Here is a 21,716-nt window from a genome sequence, read left to right on the forward strand (position 1 = left end):
GAACCGAAATTGTTATAAAATTTGGCTTCATGTCCAAATGATTTTTGAATTTCATGATATGCCCTTAAAAGTGGATTGAGTCCACTATAAAAAAACCAGAAAAATAATCTGAAGATGTCTATTGGGCTAATGAGCCTAATGATATGTAATATGCTTTGAACATATTGTTGTTTCTTGTGAACCTACCTCTGTTATGATATATGTGCATGAAGCATGCTCTATTATGAAATGGATGCCTGATAATGAGGCCTACTCTATTAAGGAATGAATGCATGCTCTGTTATGATATGAATGCATGATAATGGGATAAGCTCTGTTATGATATGGATGCATATAATAAGACATGCTATGTTCTACTAGGATATGCACATGCTCTGATATGATATGTCCATGCTCTAACATGATATGAAAGCAAGCTATGTGATGAAATGACATGTGTATAAGGCACTATACAATTAGTCCTACATTGGTAGTGTAATATGATATGATAAGAAATGTATAAGGCACTATATAATGGGTCATCCATTGGTAGTGTAATTTGATTTAGTAAGAAAGTAGTATGATGTACTATGCAACATGCCAGCCATTGGCAGTGTGAGATGATATGATAAGAATGTAATATGAGGCACTATGCAATGGGTCATCCATTGGTAGTGTAATATAATATGATAAGAAAGTTAGGCTGACAGTTGAAATCATTACCTGACTCCCAAGGATAGGAAGGGAGTTCGGACGTGAGTCACATGGGAGGGTCGCACCCCCCCAATATGTGTGTAGGGCACTACGCAATGAGTCATCCATTGGTAGTGTAACGCCCTCCAGCTAAATAACCAATGAGGGTCGTATCTTTATCAAAAGCCCCAAAGCGCGCTGGGGACTCTGTGTGTGTGTTTTAAGGCATTACAAAATGGGTCACCTATTTGTCTTTGTTTTCCCTCCTGAATGATGGTAGAAGTCCTAAGCAATGGGATTAGCTTGGCCTGATGGATAGGAATTCTACTTCGGGAGTAGGGGAAACTAGGGAGTGAGTTAGTTGGAAATTATTATTACTGCCTATATTCATCAATCTGTTAAGACTTGTACGGCTGAATGACTATATAGACCTTTGTTTAGTATCATATATGATTAATCTGATTTGTCATTGCTTTACTATGAATTGTGCACTACACACTAGTAGAGTTGATTTTGACACGTGGCTCATGTTTTATAAGAATTGCATAACATCCTGTGTATTGTTATGAGGGAATGCTCATCGGCAGGGAGGCATGGTTACTTGATCTATTTACTGGGCCTTACGGCTCACTCTTTCATCTTCATCTATGTAGAGTGATAGCCATGAGTGGAGGACGGGCGGCCTAGCGATTGGAGCTCCAAGCTTTCGTGGAAGTTTTTATTTTCGATTGTATGTTTTGGTTGGTTGTGGCCATGTAGTTCTTGTGTATTTTGAAGTCATGTAAATGTTATTGGGCCTTGAAGCCTTTGACATATTTGTAATACGTTTGGATCTCCTTTTATATATATTTATACGGTCTGAAACTTGGTTGTCCGGTTTTTGTTTGTAGTCGTGTGATTTCAATTTTGTTTCATGGTTTGCTTTGATTCCTTCATCTTAAAGCGTTGAGCGCACTCCCACTTGAGTGCCATTCACTACCTTTAGTCGCGGTCTCTCACCCTATTGTCCTCCGACAAGTACGGTAGGACGGTAGGGGGCTGGGTCATGGTATCTTAGAAATAAGAAATCTTTTGTCACCGGACTCTTCATCGAGGTATTTAGTTTTAAGAAGCTTCCACAACTCTCTCGCCATGGCAACAAATACATACATATCATATATGGGATCCGTCAAAGTGTTGAGGCTATGTCCTTTGCAAATGTAGTTTTTTTTCATCCATATTTTATAAGCTTGAGTTTGCTACACGATGGAGTCATCAGATGTTGGTGGTAGTGCAGGCATAGATTCAGTGATTATGTAAGTCGCTTTGAGAGTAGTTAGTAGAAAAAGAACATTTTGTTGCCATCTTTTGAAGCTCATGCCACCGAAGCGGTCTAGACTTGTGAAATCGTGGTTCATGACTTTCAAAGAAGTTCTGGCAGTCTCCTTGTTCTCACCCATGAAATATTATCTTAAATTGTTGGAAGATCGATTGGGTGAATTATGGGTTAAAAAACTAGTACAAATTAAGAAAATTGAAGCTTGAATCTTTCTTTGTTTTCGGGCATGCAGGACCGCTATTTCAAGATAATATTTGCCCCCATTTGATATTGTAAAAAGATTACACAAGGAAAGATATTTTGTCCTCGGGATACAGGAAAAATAAAAGGCCTTTTTGTTACTCCAAAGCTCTATAAACCCGAACTTAAAGCCCACAATAGACACCAAAGTTTTGTATTGTATAGATAGAGAAAGAGAGAAAAAAAAAGTAGAGATAGAGAGATGAGTGCTCCATTATGCTCTCTGGAATTTTACAAAGAATTATGTGAGAAAAAGTGTTAAGAGCATAGGATGTGTTTATTTCATATGGGAAAAATGACTGCTATAATAGAGCTCCAAGAAGTTGCGCATTTACTGTAAGAGTGGTTACATGCACCATCAACAATCACAAGTTACATACACGCCCTTAACTCGACAATTGTTACAAGCCTCCATTTCTTTAACGGCTAGTGATCGCTAGATATCCCACATAAGCAATCTCACAAAAAGATATTGAACCTCGAGCCCAACCCGTACTCAGGCAAGTGGTGCCTCATGCGTCGATACGAGCATGCGTAAGTGTGCCATCAAGCACCATAGCACCCACGCACGTAAGCACGCACTTGCGTATGTGTGTCGCACAATTCGCGTGCCCCATACAAGCACTTCCATTCTCACCTTTGAACTAAGAGTATAAGGCAAGAGAATGCTTATACTTAAATACCACTAAAGCCATACTCTCCTCTTCAATGTGGGACTAAAAACTCACAACTTTCTCTATACAAAATACAACTTAAAAAACATATGAAACTATAGTGTTATTTTGAAATACACAAGTATTTTTCAAAACCAAAAATACTAACAAGACACAGGTATTTTAGTGGCATATTTTAGTGTTCTGGACACCTACGCTTTGGCAAATAGGAATAGGGGGCAGTTTGCCAGATATGTATTTCGTCATAGGAATCGCGTCGGCATACACTAAATAGTTTAAGATCTTGTAGGTTGGACAAAAAGAATTAATCAATGTATCCTTAAACACTCACACTTCAGTAGCACATAGTGGCAATCTAAACGACTGTGTTTCATCCTATACCAAATATTTTCTAGTCATGTGGTGTGGACTAATAATCAAGTACACAAGTCCAAAATATGTAGCACCAATTCTAGACAATTGTGTCTCGACATGTACCTAAGAGTTTAAAATCCCGAGGCATGGACCACAATATGCCTAGCAGTTTGTAGCCTTATGGCACTGACCAATCATGCATGAGATATCTTGATGGCTAGCATTTCTAAAGGTGCCTCCCGTTTATTGGGGGCATTACATCCTCCCAATTTTCATTACTTAAGAGGTATAATCCACTAGAATATGGTCTCTTGACTATATATCGATCAACCCACTTAGGTGAAACTTGCTTTGAAGTGCCCCAATTGAAATTCTGACAACCAGATTTAGGTCCCCTTGTTTGAAGGATCAAATATTCACTTTCTTATCAAAAGCATGGCTCCTATGCGCTTGATGGGTTACTTTCCATCTAGCGCATCTAGCTCTTGATATCTCAACTTGGTACATTCTTCATTAGACAATCTGTATAGACAACTATAGCTCCATAGGGAGAATCATTTCGCTTCCATACACCACCGAATAGGGTGTAACATCGTTGATATTTTTCGTTGTGGTCCGATATGCCCAAAGTGCTTCCGAGAGCTTTTCATACCAAGCTTTTTGGCCTTTTCTTGACAACCTCGTTTAAGATCCTACATAAGCTTTTATTGAAAGCTTCTATCTAACCATTTGCTCGTAGGTTATATATATATAGGGTTTGTCTAAAGTTAACCCCTCAAATACAAAGGTTCAAGTTAGATGGGGTTGTAGTGGGTGTATTTATCAAAACAATCATTATTTTTTTATTAAAAAATTATTTAAATAGGTAACTTTATCATCAAACAAGGACAAATTTAAAATTTTCACAAAAGTATAATGGTATTTTGGAAGTTAATATTCTGAAACTTTATTTATAAAGTGCGCTTGTCCTTTAGTTAAAATTTCAACTTTACTCCTTATGGAGATTACCAAAGTAACCTTTGTCTTGTAGTAATATTTACAAAATTGCCCCACAAAAGTAACTTTTTTAAAAAAGTAGACTACAAAATTAATAAATCCACCCTTCACAACACCCTTTATCTTGAACCTTTGTAATTTGAAGGGTTGTGATGTTTAGATTATCATATATATATATATATATATATATATATATATATATATATATATATATATATATATATATATATATATATATATATATATATATATATATATATATATATATATAAGCAATAATTTCATGTTAGGACCATTTGTTTGATATAAAATATAAGACATACACTCTTATATATAAGCAATGATTTCATGTTAGGGCCATTTGTTTGATCTAAAATTTAAAACATACTCTCTTTTCATTCTAATGAACAACCACAAAAAAGAAAAATTTGAAACCCTAACCTGGAAATTATTTTTTTAGCTCAATTAACTTAGGCCATCCATTTTGATAAGATGCTTAGATCTAGCCCTTAGAGGTTTTTTTTTTTTCCAAATTTTCTAGATGGCTTTATTATCATTAGATGAACAATGTTAAAAAATAAAGAAAATGATTTTGAGTTTGTAAATGATAAGATCTTGAAATTCACCAAATGAATGGTCTAGATTCTTTGTTGGAGGTAAATTCATTTCGACGATATTTAGGGGTTCAAATTCAAAAAAAAAAATTGGATTCGTTATTGAGATGAAGAGAGTGTGTGTGTAAAATTTTAGGTCATGCAAATATCACAAACATGGTTTTCTAGAAGTGTGGTTGCATCATACTATGATACAAATGTTGCATGAAATCATTGTCATATATATATATATATATATATATATATATATATATATATATATATATATAGGAAAACACTACAAAACACCTATAGGTGAAGTTCTACAGTACTTTATCTACGGCTTTATCACCGTTCAAAGTTTATCACAGATATCTGATAGTGTTTCAATTTAATATTGTTTTTACAAATCATAATGATTTGAAATTTTGTAGGTCTGTGCGCCTTAGTGAAATGCACATGAATAAAATATAAAACAAATAATTTGAATGATAAAAATTACATAAAATACCCCCTATAAAGTTTTAGGGATAATTTCATCATTTTATTTTATGATTATTATTTGTTTAATATGTTATTTTGGTGTGACTTGGTCTTATGTACACATTTCCCAAATTTTAGATAAATATAATTAGTACAATAATTATAAAAATTCAAATATTACCCGACAATTGTAATCGTGTAATGAACTTCACCTATAGGTAATAAAGTGTAGGTGAAGTACTGTAGAACTTCACCTATAGGTGTTTTGTAGTATCTTCAATATATATATATATATATATATATATCCAATCAATGTGAAACTAGTTGGCAAGACTGGATATTTGATCACCCACCTCAGTGAAATAACTTTGCCCATTTTGTAGTCGCCAAAATTATAAAGATGACCACTGGTTGATGAAGGGGATATGGGGCCAATTATGTCTAGGCCTTAGTATATGAAATCCCCATGTATCTACCAAATGGTTGTTGGAAATAGGGGCTCTAGGCTTTAGTGCATGAAATCCCCATGTATCTGGCAAATATGGCAACGCTTAGCGTAGGATATGTAGTCCTCCACCATGTTGTCAAATAGTGTTCTCAGCCTTTGAAGTTGATCGTAAAGCTAGGGACCTGACTAATGCATCCACATAGGCCTACATGCACTTCTTTCATTGCTAAACACATTTTCTTCTTTTGAACATCAAACTAGAACCTGTCGTAGGATCGGCAATAAAGGATGTCATTGCTCGTTGTGAAGCTAGTGGTGCATCTTCCAAATGCATTTGACAAGGTACCTAACTCGCCCTTGAGAACTGGGAGAACTTGGAGAAGTTGGATAAAGCATGCCAAGTTCGGTCTTGAAAATTCTAGGACTTAAATGAAACAAACCTTTAATACCCATGGCTATGGCCGTTGGGTGCTTGATAGCAAAATCTAGTAGGCAAACGATCCCTCAAAAGCCAAGCATTTGGCTACTGCACATGTGGCCTTTAGTAATGAATAGAGAAATTTAGTAACCAAGGTCCCATATGAATTCATCCACTCCAGGAATTGGCTCAAAGCATATGTAGTTAGGGTGGCGGCTGCCACAATATGATGTCTTGAGTTCTCTTCCTACCTCGAGTAGAGGACCCTTTCTCTATAGAATTATTCAAAAGAAAAAACTCATCCACTCCACTTTTTAGGAGCATGACACTCCACAAAATTAGAGGAGAAATATCCAAAAGAAAAAAAAATCCTTGGTAGATTCATATATTGGCCAAGTACCGAGTCGTAATGACAATATTAATTTCTCCATAGAAAGTACTTCAAATACACCAACCCACAATAATTAGTTGTGTCGGTCCTCTAGAGGTGTTCGACTCTTTCAGATAGAGGATTGGGCATCATATGGTAAATATGTCCCGGTACATTGTTCATTTCTCATTAAACTCAATAAGCATACAAAGCCAAGTACCTACAGATAAGTCATAAAAGACCTCAAGTGGATTGAGGCCATGAATGAAGAATTGCTTGTTCTTCATCAAAACCGCACTTGGGATCTTGTCACTAGACTAAAAAATAAGAATGTTGTTGAATGTAAATGGGTTTATAAGATCAACTACAAAGCCGATGGCACTATTAAAAGATACAAAGTGAAATTGGAGGCTAAAGGTTGTAATCAAAAGTATGGATTAGACTATGAATAAACCTTTAGCCCATTTGTGAAGATGGGACTGTCAAACTACCAGTAGAATGGCTAATCTCTATGGTTGAAGATAACATAACTTAGATGTAACAATGCCTTTTTGCATAGTGATCTCCACGAAGAAGTCTATATGGAGCAACCATTGAGGTATAGATAATCCAAAGGGTTTGATTTTGTGTGTAGATTAATAAAAATGATATATGATCTCAAACAAGCCCTACGAGCTTGGTTTAAAAGGTTCTACAAAGCTCTTCTTACATAAGGTTATTCTCGAAGTGTTGCAGACATCTCCCTATTTCTCAGAAAGAAAGAATAAAAGCTGGTGATAATGCTTCTCTATGTTGATGATATAATTGTAATATGGAATGATGAGAATGAAATAAAGCAGTTAAAAATAATGCTCAACACAATTTGCTATGAAGGATTTTAGAAATCTAAAGTATTTCCTAGATGTGGAAATTGAGTACACAAGACAAGGTATGAAACTTACACAACACAAGTATGCATTGGATCTGTTATAAAATTTTGAAATGAGTAACTGTAAACCATCGCCAACGCCAGTGGTCACAACAAAAAACTTATCTACTAGAGATGGTAATCATGTTCAAGATCCAGAAAAGTAAAGAAATCGTGTTGGTGGTCTACAGTACCTTACATTCACTTGACCAGATATCACCTATGTTGTCAATCAAGTATGTCAACTTATGCAAAATCCTTATGAGATGCACCTCGTAGCAGCTAAAAGGTTTCTCCGATATACAAAAGGTACCATAGGTGATGGTCTTTTCTTTTTCATTGGTGGAAAACAGGTGAACCTTATCGCCTAGCCTGATGCTGATTGAGCTGGAGATCCCGATACAAGAAGATAAGTATCTAGACTTTTGTATTTTCTTCGTAGGATTTCTAGTGTCTTGGAGTAGTAAAAAGCAAAAGACTATTTCACACTCAAGTTCAGAAGAATAATATCGAGCTATGTCTCCCACAACTGCTAAAATCACGTGATACCACCACATTATATCATAATTGGGTATTAGAATTCAACATGCAATTCTTCATTGTGATAATCAAAGTGGAATAAAGCTTGCCCTTAATCCAATTCTTCATGTACGGACCAAGCACATTGAACTGAATTATCATTTTATTCAATAAAAAGTTGAAAATGAAGAGATTACTCCTCATTATGTTTCAACTACATAACAACTTGCTGATATTTTTACAAAAAGTCTTCTTACATCACAACATCGTTTGATAGCAAACAAGTCGTCCATGTTTGACATTGATAATAGTTTGAGAGGTAGTAATAAGAATGATAATGATCTAGAAAGATACAATTTTGGAAAGGATTAGCATGATACATTGTAATCTCTTTTTAACCCCGTCCATATATGTACAAATTTGTTCTAATCAAAGCCTTGACTAAGTCAATCAAGGATGAATACATCATCATCATCATCATTATAGCCTTTCTCTAATTATTTGGGGTCGACTACATGAATCCTGATTTTTACAATCTGCTTTGATAAATTTCATACCCTCAGTGCGGCCATAAATCCCAATATCTTTTCGGACTACTTCCAACCACATCTTTTTGGGCCTACCCCTTGCCCTTTTCAATCCTTCCACTTGAACTAACTCACACCTCTTAATAGTGTTGTACTGCATCGGCACTACACATGGCCAACCCACCAAAGTCTACTCTCTCTCATGTTATCACCGATTGGTGCCACACCTAAATTTTTCTAAATAGATTCAATCCGAATATATCCCTTCTTGTCTTACCACTCATCCATCTCAACATCCATATCTCCGCTACACTCATTCTATGGTATACTCTTTTTTGTCTGCCTAACATTCTGCTCCATGCAGTAAAGCTGGTTTCAAAGATGAGTACATAACTATTATAAATAGAACCCACATCCCTCTCTATGAATGTGGAGAATTTTACACAAATATTATTCTCTAAATTTCTTTAAACACTAGATATTCAACCTATGATAATCAATTGCCATGGAGACTTCTATAAAGTAGGGAAGTTGAGCATAACAGGATACATGTATGTATAGATATCTACATTGACAAAAAGCCATAAAAACATAATAGAAATCCTACGGATTTAGAGTTAGGGGAAAGGTGGTTCAAGAAAACCATAGCTATAGCAACTAGAAAAAAAAAAAATCATTTTCTTTGAGATGTAATTTAATTGGGAATCATTTAATGCTCTTGAAGGGTTCACACCCAAACTGAAGAATTTGTTGTATGTTTTGTGTCTTATTAACAAAATAAGAGAGAGAGAGAGAGAGAGAGGACAACCAATGGGGGTATACAATACTACAAATACACAACCCCCACCCCCCCCCCCCCCCCCCCCCCCCCACCACCACTACTTTTGGTGTTTCACCGAATTTCCACAAAATTCAAAATCCAAAGAGAACTCTAGAGTTTGATTTTCACCAATTAGCTCAAATTCAAAATCCTATCTTGTCAGCCTAGATTATTTTCACCTAAAATATAAAAAAAAATATTTTATAATGGGAAAGCACAATCATTGCATATACTATGCTCCTATGAGAGCATACTGTGAATTTATTCCCTCACTCAAAACACCAAGATTTTTTTCAATCTAAAATTTTGAGAACTACATAATAGATGATTGATTTTCAAAAGAAATTTTCAAATTTTTTTTTCTTTGAGTTTTGTAACACTGAGATCTAGCCCTTCAAAAATTTGACGGTCTTTATTCATTCTTGAGGTGCTACTATTTTTCTACATAGAAAGATTATTTTCAAAAAAAAAAAAACTTAATTTCCAAGATTAGTCTATGGGTTGTAAAAGGTTACATCCTCTAAATTTGAGATCTAAAAAGTATCCTTAGCATGTGTTTTGCCAGAAGGAGTAAATAGATAGTATAATCCTATAGGAGTAGAAAATCTTCGAGCTTTACTAAAATCACTCTCAAGGAGAGTTCTATTGTTGAAATTACCTATTTGCTTTCTCATGTTTGTCTCATGGGGAAGTTCTATTTGGAATGAATGTAACAAAGCACATGCATTGTTTTGTGGAATAGCACTTTCATACCTATTTAGGTATGAAATTAGTTTGCTATCTTAGAAAAAGCTCATTCCTACCAAGAACTCCTTGAAGAGAGTTTCCAAATAGAGCTTTACTTCAAAACAAACGTGCCATTAGTGTCCCCTTCTTTCCTCCCACCCCAACAAAATCTTCGTTAAACTCTATAAGCCTTCACATAATGGGAATGTCATCACCACAAACTATAATGAACTCCAATCCACATATTTCGCTTGAATATGAAATATCGTAACAAGAGTAAATTAATCGTTCCCAAAGCTTCCACTTATAATATCAAACAATTGGTGGTGACATTAAAAGATTATAAATGTGTGGCGGCATTAAAAGATGGAAAACGTTTTGACAAGGGTGCAGCCCTATCAAAACAAGTAAAGCCTCACCTCATAATTCACTAACGATTGCAGTTCTGGCATCTGAAAACCTTTAAATTGATCATCTTGGCCTTGACCATTATAGTTGTAAAAAGAAATTAGCATTTCAACCTTAAAATTAGTGTATATTATAACATATTATTAGACGGTCTATTGTGCCCTAAAAATGAGTGTTCACATATCCACAAAATTTGTACTTTTTTTTGCTTCAAATTTTATAGTCAGTGTTGAAAATTGATTTTTAAAGCCATCATGGATATCTCAAGCACAAAGTGCTTTCCAAACGAGCATTCAAGGTGAGGCTTTACTTTGTTTTCTTATAGCCGATGCCTTATATAAAACGTTTTGATAGGGTTGCACCTTATATAAAAGTTGTGTGTGGTGCAGTGTTCAAAAAATCGAATTGACCTCGAAAACCGGTCATGGGTTGGCTTCGAGTAACTTGGAACCGGTCCAAGGTAGTCAAGTAAAAACAATATCTTCAAGGGAAAATATAGAATGAGACCATTTTACCTTTGGTAGAAGGTGAGACATTAATCTTGACCATTGGATGTGACATTGGGTGGCTGAAATTATTCCATTGACCAAACTCAAACTTCAAAAGAAATTTTCTCGATCTTTGTAACACATCTAAGCTATCAAACTTCACATCGGATAGTTGTAAGTAATTTGACCATCTTGTATCAAAGGTAAATGGTCTTATTGTATACAGTCATTTTGTTTAAAACGGGTCAAACATCTAAAATAAATCAAAAATATGGAAAAATATCAATTTTATTTATATTTTGTTATTACCTACAATTATTTAGAAAAAAATAAAGGGAAATTATCAAATATATCCATCATAGTTCCCTTTAAAAGTTACTTTTACTTTTGGTTCAATACATCTTCTAGTGATTTTTGCATAACAAACACTTTTACCCTTGCCATGGATCTATTATATGTGTGGTACTCTCTTAAACATACCCTCGCCGTGGCTCTAATAGATTTGTGACAGCTCGAAGGGTTCATAGAATCCTACAGCTAGGCTTCCTAATGCTTTGTAAACTGTCACAAACATAGCAAGTCCGCACGTTCTCACCACGACTCTAATAGATATATGGCAGCTCGAAAGGTCCTTGGAACCATTCGATCAGGCTTCTTAGTGATCCAGAAAGCCTATAAACCGTCACGAACATAGCAGGTTTTGTGACAGTCTAGTCATGACTCTAATAAGTCTGTCGCGGTTCAAAGGGTTTTTGAACCCTCCAATCAGGCTTCCTGGTGCTCAGGAAGTCTATAAATCTCGCCATGACTATAATAAGTCCGTGGTGGTTTATTAGAACAAGAGGGGTGAGGATATGTTTAAAGAGCGTCACGGACGTAATAGATCGGTGGCGGGGGATATAAGTGGTTTTTATGTAGAAATCATTAGAAAGCGGGTAGGGATGTATTAAACAAAAAATAAAGGTAACTTCTAAATAAAGAGAACTATGGGGGATATATCTAATAATCTCTCAAAATAAAAATTAAAAAAAAACTATTGAAACAACTATTTCTATAAACTCATATATGAAGACGAGAGATAAACAACACAATTTAAAACATCACTTAAATTGTAAATAGATTAAGACATAAAAAAAAAAGGGTTGTAACCCGGTGTCGGTCCCACCTAAACAGGGTCTCGGATGGAGTGCGCTGAAAATGGTCCTAACCTTTGGCTTATGCACAAAGTGACTACTTTCAAGACTCGAACCCGCGCTCTTGTGCTGGCTACCTGAGATTAAGACATACATTATAAATAACTTAAAGATGCAAAGGGCAAGCTTTCTATTCTTCCCCACAACATCAAACTTGTATACTTCCCCTTATCCAACCGTCCATTCTGAATGGAGGGCTAAGATTGCTCCAATCACAATGTCACGTCACTACACTATTTTATTTTTAAATTTTTTTCTATGAACTATTTTGACACCAAATTTTGGACGTCCAATCCTCTATTAAATGTGCACTAACGAAAAATATAAAAAAAAAATTTCCAATAAAATAAAATGATCAAAATACCCTTGAAAGTTTTAAGCGGTATTTTGGTCATTAATTTTAAAAACAATTTATTTTTAATATTTTTTATAGGTTCCCCCAATGAGAAGATGATGTGTACAAAATTTCATATTCATACAATTTGTACAAAAAAAATTAAAATAAAATACTTTGAGACGTTGGATCTAAGATAAAACGATGAGTGGCTCTCTTTATCAAAATTGGACAGCTAAATAGTAGGGGAGGCATAGATCTTCTATGTTGTAAGGGAAGTATAGACACCTTTCTCAAAAGTAAAACAAGGTGTGATTTAAAAAAAGGCCATGCTTTCTATGTTTTCCCTAAAACATAAAACTTATATACTTCCCCTTATCCAACCGTCCATTCTAAATGGAGGGCTAAGATTGCCCCAATCACAATGTCACGTTTTTACACTATTTTATTTTTCATTTTTTTCTATAAATTATTTTGACACCAAATTTTGTATGTCTAATCCTCTATTAAACTCGCACTAAAGAAAATATAAAAAAATATATTTCTAATAAAATAAAATGACCAAAATACCCCTAAAAATTTTAAGGGGTATTTTGATCAATATATTTTATCAAAATTTTATTTTTAATATTTTTTATAGGTGCTCCACAATGAGAAGATAGCACGTGCCAAATTTCATATTTATAAAATTTGTATAAAAAAACTAAAAATAAAATACTTCGATATATCAAATCTAAGATCAAACGGTGATTGGCACTCTTAATCAAAATTCGACGGTGGGATGGTAGGTGAATAGACTTCTACACAGGAGAAGTATAGAAACCTCTCCCTTAAAAAATGAAGAGAGAGTTAGAAGTAGTGGCCTATAGGACCCACAAGTAGGATTAAGAGTTGAGATTTGAAAAAAAGTCAGGCCCTCATTTTGGAATAATATGTGATCCGTGTGTGGCAAGATGACGTAGGGAATATATGATGTCTCCCTTTGTAGAAATGTGAAAAATCAATGAGGAGTAACTATTATTAAATGTAAAAAGTTTGTGTGGTCCACGTGGACCACACTATTTTAGTACAAAAAATAAAAGAGAGAGCAAGCTGGAGAAAGAGAGGGAGAAAAAGTTAGAGAGAGACAGCCCCTGCCATTTTATCTCCCGTTCTCTTTTTATCTCTCTCTAACTTCTTCTCAGATAAAGAAAGCCAAGGACCTTGTTGCTCTCGACACGTAGAGAGAGAGAAGTGTTGCCTTTGACACTGGAAGAGAAAGAAGGGCAGGTGCCTTATTGCCCTTGAGAGAGAGAGAATGAGATATTTTTGAATTTGAATTGCAAATTCTTTTAAAAAATATATATATATACCATGAGTAACATTTAGAAAAAAATACAAAAAACAAAATGGGGTGGATACTCACCGGTTCCCATGAATCGGCCAGTTCCTAAAAAAACTGCCCAATTTGTTTGTAACTCGAATTGATCGGTTATGGTCGGGTCCTAACCCCCCCAAGTGGAACCCTGGAATCGGGAAAACCGGGTTAGCCAATACCGTCCCGGTTAAGTCGACCGGTTTTTGCTACATTGGTGTAGTGTCAGGGCACTTGGACAGTGTGAATAAAAGTAGGTGGGCCCTATTGCAAGAGGAGGATGGTCCAAGAAGAAACGCATGAGAAGGGTCCCCATGCCCCAAAGTCCGAATCGCTCATTCAGGCGCCTACATTTTAAAATTTTAGTTTTAGTGAGAGAACTTTGTCTCAACCCTAATGTGTGAAATTAGGCTTCATGGGGATTTAAAAGCACTTACCAAATAGATAATATATGTGGGTACAGATTCGATTGAATACTAGACCTTTCCTTAAAGAAAACTAAAAAGTTAGCAAAGAGTTGATTGGCCAATAGAACTAGTGAGTAAAGGGAACACACGTGCAAGTGGAGATTACAAAACTACTTATATCCATAAAACATTTCAAAACTATTGACAAAAAACCAAAAGGAAGTTAAAGGGCGGTAAGGAGCCCCGATCGGGCCGGGTCAAAAAGCAAATAAGAAAATTAGAAGAAGAAACAACAAGAAAAAGGGTCGCGCTGGGCCAAACCGGGATGATAGTAACCCTAGTGCAACCCTCGGAGCACAATGTGTAGCCCAGGCCTAGGGGTGGCAACGGGTCGGGTACAACTAGACCCAGACTTGGACCCAAACCCAAATAGTATTTAGGTCTATGTTTTGGACCCAGACCCGACCCGTCGGGTTCAAAAATTGGATCCATACCCATACCCATCGGTTCTCGGGTTTGGTCGGGTCTATTGCTACCATCACTATAAGCTTCTTCTTTTTTACCATCACATATGCATATTATTGACAACAAGGTCACAATCACCGGCCTCAATAGATTTCAAGCCACTGATTTGTCGTTTTACCATCATATACATATATTATTGGCAACAAGGTGACAATCACCGGGTATTAGATTTCAAGCCACTGATTTGTCTTTTAATAGCTAAAGATGGCTGCATGTTCTTAGTATATATGATCTTTAATACACTCAAACGAATAAGGGCTGAAGTATTTTATTTCTTAAGAGTTTATGGGTACATGTCAAGTCCAATAGGACCCAGACCCCAATAGTGTTCTGGTTCAAGATTTGGACCCGGACTCGACCCGCCAGCTCCCTACCCAGGCCCTAGTTTTTTTTACGACCGGGCCGCCCGGCCAGCGCTAAAGGAAGGTTGAGAGAGGAAAGAGAAGAGAACAAAGAGAGGGTTGAGGGGAGAGGGAGAGGGGGGGAAGAGATGGAGACTGGGAAGGGAGAATTTGGGTTGTAATGGAGGGTTGGGACAAAAGGGTAGGATGGTGAAGAGGACTGGATTGGATTTATTGAATGGAGTTCACATGCCTGCACGAGGAGGTCGGCAAGGGAGTGTGCCCACGAGACAATCATGGGGGCCGTGGGGACTCATTCTCTTTTGTACTCCCCCTCACTCTCTAAAGGGAACGACAGTTGATGGAAGCAGGCCTTCACAATCCTCGATTTTGGTTAAAAATAATAATAATAATAGAGTGGAAGTAGGAACACCAAGATGGAAAAAGAAAACAAACAAACCAAACGCTATAATGAATTGCAACACCCACCATATATATATATATATAATAATAATATGAGCACCCCAGCAGCACAAAACTCACAAGTAGAAGAAGAAGCAGAGAGAGAAAGCAGAAGTAGAGAGAGAAGGAAACCTCACAAGTAGAAGAAGGCCGAGAAGTAGAGAGAGAAAGCATGGTGATGAGTACAGTGATATTCGCGGCAGCGGCGGCAGCTTTGGTGGTGGCGATAATGGTGAGAGAGTGGAGAAAAAGGAAAGAGAGAGAGTCGGGAGTGAAGGGCAGTTTGGGGTGGCCGTTCATCGGAGAGACTCTCGAATTCATTGCCTGCGCTTACTCTTCGACACCGGAGAGCTTCATGGACAAGCGCCGCCTCTTGTAAGCTCTTTCTCTCTCTAAAATCTCTTCTCTTTTTGGTGCATGATTGCAGTTTTGTGTTTAGGGGGTGTTAATAATAGATGGGATCATGAAAATGGGTTCAATTATTGAGGGTAGGGGGGGGGGACGGTGAGGTTATGGTTGATTCCCGGTGTCCGCTCAATTTTGGATAAAAAGGGGTGTTGGGGTGACCGTGGTACTTCAAATTCTCCCCATTTCTCATCAAACTTTTATATTTTCGTCCTTAATGGACGCCTGTAGAGAGAGAGAGAAGAGAGAGGAGAGAGAGAGAGAAGAGAAATGTACATTGATATTTATGTTAGATGGATGTGTGTTGGCTGCTGGAGAGAGTGTGTGTGTGTGTTTTAGGTAAGTAGAGAGAGAAATTAGACTGCCTTGAGAAAGATAGTGTGCGTTTTAGGTAAGTAGAGAGAGAAATTAGACTGGCTTGAGAGAGAGTGTGTGTTTTAGGTAAGTAGAGAGAGAAATTAGACTGGCTTGAGAGAGAGAGAGTGTTTTAGGTAAGTAGAGACAGCTATGAAGAAGTGAGCTAGAGAATAACAGGTTTTCTTGGAGAGAGAGAGAGACAGAGTTTCATTGGCTGTGGGTGTGTAAGAGAAATTGTGAGGTTCTTGTTTGCTGAGCTGGATAGAGAGGGAAAGAGAGTTAAACAATGAATTTAGAGAGGGAAAGAGAGTTAAACAATGAATTTAGAGAGGGAAAGAGAGTTAAACAATGAATTGTGATAGGAAAAGTTAAGGTTGCAACCTTGTGCTATGGAACACCTCGATGAGATGTTTGAAAAAAAGAGTCTACACACTAAGGGATTGTATACAATAGGACCATTTATTTTTGTACAAAGGCTCCGACATGAAATATGATAGTTTGGTGCGTCATAAAGTTCGAAACAATTTTTTTTGGATTTTGGGCTTGGATTTTGGGCTTGGTCAATGAAATAAATTCAACTACCCAATTTCACTTTCAATTGTTAAAGATTAATTGTGACCACTTTGTACAAAAGGTAAATGATCTCATTATATATTTTTCTTAAAAATAATCTTATCTTGTAAAAGTTTTGTAGACTATTTATTTTCAAGATTTTCATTGTTGATGGGTTCTCTTGAATTGCACTTTTTAAAAATTTTAAATTTTACAATTAAAGTTGAACATAAAGTTTTAAGCAATTGTAAGGTTTTCGACACTGAAATTATATCTTCCAACAAAATTTAGAGTTTCGCCTTACTTGTAGAGTGCAAAGTGGGCACATTATACAAACCACATAGGTACATCCCAGAATTCGAGAGCGTTTTTATATTGGAGAACCCTCCAATTAATTATCTTAACTTCAAAATGTGTGGATATGAAGAATCTCCAAATGATCATTTTGACCTCGAAATGTGTGTATATGAAGAAAAAAGAAATTTCAACTCCTAAATATAATGTTTATTGTAATAAATTATGTAGACTGTTTATTTTCAAGATTTTAAAATGTTTACTGATTTAGTTGTTCTCTATATTTTTTTTAGATTCAAAATTTTATAATTAAAAATATAGTAGACTTTTCAAACCAACACAAAATTTCCAACACTGAAACTATATTTTCAAAAAATAAAAAACAAGATACTTTATACTGACCTTAAACTGCCAGGTATGGGAATGTGTTCAAATCTCACATACTAGGGAGCAAGACCGTGATATCGACGGATGCGGAGGTGACACGTGTGGTGTTACAAAGCGATGGACGGACGCTAGTGCCCTTCTACCCCGCGTCTCTCACTAAGCTCATGGGATCCTCGTCCATTCTTCTCATCAACGGTCCACAGCAAAAGAGACTCCACGGCCTACTTGGGTCCTTCCTCAAGTCGGCCCACATCAAGGCCCAAATCACCCAAGACATTCACTCCTACGTTTCTCTCTCTATGTCTAATTGGAAGGAAGGCCACCTCGTCTACATTCAAGACCTAACCAAAGATGTAACCTCTCTCCCTCTCTCTAAGCTTTTTTCTCTCTCTCTAAAAAGCAAAACCAAAGACGTCTCCGTCTAAAAGAAAACCAAAACCTCCCCCTCTCTCTCTCTAACTCCCCATCTCACTCCTCAATCTCTCTGCTTCACCCTCTCTATCAAACTGAAATGAAATATCCCTCTATCCTCTTTTTTTTATTTTCCTCTCTATCAAACTGAAATGAAATATCCCTCTATCCTCTCTTCTTCTTCTTCTTCTTCTTCTTTTTTTTTTTTTTTTTTTTTTTTTTTTGGTAATTCAATAGGGAAGACGACCTGTCCTTTTTTTTTTTTTTTTTTTTTTTTTAGCACGGGAGTTAGATTTTTTAAAACGTTAATAAGGTGGTGTTAGCGATAAGAATAAAAACCACAATGTGGTAAGTTGGTATGAGGATGCTACCACTCTCAACCCTCTCTCAAAGGACAAACTTTCTTTTATCTTTTTCAGTGAAAATTATGGATGCTCCTGGTTGTACTTTCTAAACATCCTCCTCCCATAAATTTTCATACCACTCTATTTCCCCAATATCTTTTTTTTATTTTTCAACCACACTTAGTATAAAAATAATTTTTTTATACCAAAATGCCATATTTTGTCATGTTTCGTTTTTTATGTCGGGCCGACATATTTGTACTGGTCAAGCACATTTTTGTGCCAGACCGATATATTTTTGTATTGGAAACTGAGTTAGAGAAACTTATGCGTGTGACAACGGGTGACAGAGCAGTGACAAAAATACTTATCAAGAGAGGCAGTTTCATCCATAGAAATAAAACTTTTCGACTCGGAGGTTAGTAAAAAAGAAATTAAAATTAAAGATATTATTTAAAAAGTAATAGGGAAAAGATGCTTAGGAAGTAGAATTAGAAGGTTTCCGTAGTGTCCCTTTGGTTACTATTCTTAAAAATGATATGTACCTCACCCATACAGAAACCAGGAAAAGACAAATGCCCATTGAGAAAAAGAACTTGTTTAGTATGTGCTTTCCAACTGAGGGAGTGTATGTGCTCTTTTTTAAATTCAGGACTTGCCCAATGGGTATTCATTTCTTCTTCTTTTGTGACAAAAATACTTAATTTTTATTGATAATTGGTTAAATTAGAACAGAATAAATAACTACAATGGGTGCTCATTTCCCATTGATAAATGGAAATTTATTATTCGAGCATGGTTTATATAAGGTTGTCACCTTAAACAATCAAAAGTAAAGCGCACCATTAAACTTTGTCATAAGATGCAATTTTGGTTCCTAAATTTCTTAAAATGGCACGATATTTTATTTTTCTCTTGAATTATAAAATTTTAAACTTCAAAATGATTCTAGATCAATAATGTATTACAATCTTTAAAATAGTAAATAGATGGTCTATATAATATGTTGTAAAATATACTATTTTTAAGATTTAAAAAATATCGAGACGATCAATTAGATGTTTTTCAACACCAAAATAACCTCGAACACCTTAGAGTCTAGACTCCTAGAAAAAAAAACACTAAAGGAAAATAGAAAGTAATAAAAGATGAAAGTTGCATATAAATTGGGCTCTAAGCCTAAAACTTCCCCCTAATTTTTTTATTTTTTATTGGTAATTAACTTCGCATTGTTAAATTTATGTTAAATTTCATTTCATTTTATTTCAGATTGCATTTCAAGTACTAGTGAAAGCACTTATCAGCCTCGATCCGGGCGAAGAAATGGAATTTCTAAAGGAACAATTCAGAGAGTTCATCGCCGGTTTAATCTCTCTACCGATAAATCTACCGGGAACCAGACTCTACAGATCATTACAGGCGAGTTTAATCTCTCTCCATATTCAAAAGAATGAAAGAAATAAGGAAAAATAATGTACAGACATGAAAACTAATGGGGAGATACGTAAAGGTCTATATTTTTCTAAATATTACACGCAAGTTCGGCCCCTTTGTGTTTCTTTTATTTTTTCAAAGTTTGCCTCTTGGTCGGATGTTACCGATATCAGACAGATTTTAATTATATTTGTTTAAGGGAAAAAGTTTATATAAAGATGCTACCTTCTAATGTAGAACTACGGATGACCCTCAAAAATCTATCGAAAAAGGTAGTTTTAATGTTGAAAAACCCATTGATTGCTCATCTCGATATCGAGATGTATGACCATGGAAAATAAAAAGATTTTAAGTCTCAGAAATAATGCATTTTACAACATATTATCTACACCGTCCATTTTCAAGATTTTCATGTGTTTATAGATTTACTTGATTTTAATCGTTTTTTAAATTTAAAATTTTATGATTAGATATAAAAATAAATTTTGAAATAATCCTAATGACATTTTACATCAAAATTACATACCATGATAAAATTTGAAGGGTACTGCACCTCTACACCTACGAAGGCGTCAGTATGCGAACTGCACCCTTTTTTAATTGAACATAGAGTTGTGACCTAAGGTTTTGGTCACTTTTGGACCGGTTTGAGGACAAGGACCTCAAGTTGCTACTATTGAGGCTTTAGGCCACAGATATAGCTCTATGAGGTCTAAGACCTTGGACTGGTAGTGGTGTGGCTCTAGGCTACATAGTGGTTTGAGGTTTGGAACCTCGGACCCCTAGTATGTGGATTTGGGTCATAGATATAGCGGTCCGAGGTCAGGGATGTCGGACTGCTCTAAAAATGACCTCAATCTTAGGCCACAACCTTAAGTTCGAGAAAAATAAAAAAAATAACAATAGTTATCACTAACAGACCGGGGGGCAAAATAGAAGAAACAAAATATTTGAAGGGGGAAATACCTTACGCTTAATATTTGGAAAAAGAAGGACTTTTTTTTATATTTTCGCATTAATTTTTGTGTTTGTACTTAACTTTTCCCATAAAGAAAAAAAAAAAGGGAAAATTTTTTTGCGGTTGGGCCTTTTTCTTCTCTTTGAAACAAATTCTCTTTCATGTACGACTCAGTTCGAGTATTCTCCATGATTACTAGGACCGTAAAGTTACTTGATCATACCCCTCATCACTTTCCAATCAATGGATGTCCATCAAGGGAGTGAGGGTGGGGGCCACCACTCCATCAGTGTCATGTTGAACCGTTGATTGGATGGTTCAACCGTTGATTGGACGGTGATAGCGTATTTATTGGTATGGATACTCGTCATAATTTTTTTTGGAGTGTTGTATGGACATGCATCATTGTTTGTAAACTCCATCAGGCCAAAACGAAGATGGTGAAAGTGGTGCTGAAGATACTTGGAGAGAGAAAAGAGCATGGTCCTACTTCTCCTCCAAAAGACGTGATCGATGTGCTTCTAAGTGAGAAGATGAGTGTTGATGTGATATGTGACAACATGATCGATATGATGATCCCTGGAGAAGATTCAGTTCCCATCCTCATCACCCTCGCCCTCAAATACCTCACTGATTCTCCTCTTGCCCTCCAACAATTATATGTAAGTCTATCCATAATCGCTAGGAGTAGCAATAGGGTCATGGCTGACCCGCCCGGTCGACCCGAACTGGCTCTAGGTCCGGGTCTAAGTTTTGGACAGAGCCGGAGGTTGGGTCTGGGTCCAAATGACTTGAACTCAACCTGGCTCGCGTCCGGGTCTGGGTTTGGTATGGATTCGGTTAGGCCCAATCGGGTCGGACCCAACCCAACCAGTCGGGGAATAAAATATATAAAAATATAAAATATGTAACTAAATCATATATAAATTATTATTTTTTATTTTCCCCACTCAGGTCCAAGTCCAAATGACTTGGATCTGAGTCATTTGGACTTGGG

General features: G+C 36.1%; 2 protein-coding genes across 2 annotated transcripts in view; one reads left to right on the forward strand and one right to left on the reverse strand.

Annotated features, from left to right (window-relative positions):
* Positions 1-16,013, reverse strand: part of LOC148781992 (uncharacterized) — a gene marked incomplete at its 5' end in the record, with an annotated part of 51,732 nt that extends 35,719 nt beyond the window's left edge. Inside the window, 2 exons of the mRNA XM_088866251.1 lie at positions 7,668-7,860; positions 15,715-16,013. Coding sequence (XP_088722377.1) covers positions 7,668-7,860; positions 15,715-16,013 — 492 coding nt within the window. The remainder of the gene's footprint in view (positions 1-7,667; positions 7,861-15,714) is intronic.
* Positions 16,014-21,156: 5,143 nt separating this feature from the next.
* The window catches only part of LOC18448141 (cytochrome P450 90D2), a 38,706-nt gene continuing 38,146 nt past the window's right edge, over positions 21,157-21,716 (forward strand). Inside the window, exon 1 of the mRNA XM_088866252.1 lies at positions 21,157-21,381. Coding sequence (XP_088722378.1) covers positions 21,157-21,381 — 225 coding nt within the window. The remainder of the gene's footprint in view (positions 21,382-21,716) is intronic.

Source organism: Amborella trichopoda, chromosome 5 (assembly GCF_054954075.1).
Source record: "Amborella trichopoda isolate Santa Cruz 75 chromosome 5, AtrichopodaSantaCruz75HAP2 v2.0, whole genome shotgun sequence".
NCBI classification, from domain to species: domain Eukaryota; kingdom Viridiplantae; phylum Streptophyta; class Magnoliopsida; order Amborellales; family Amborellaceae; genus Amborella; species Amborella trichopoda.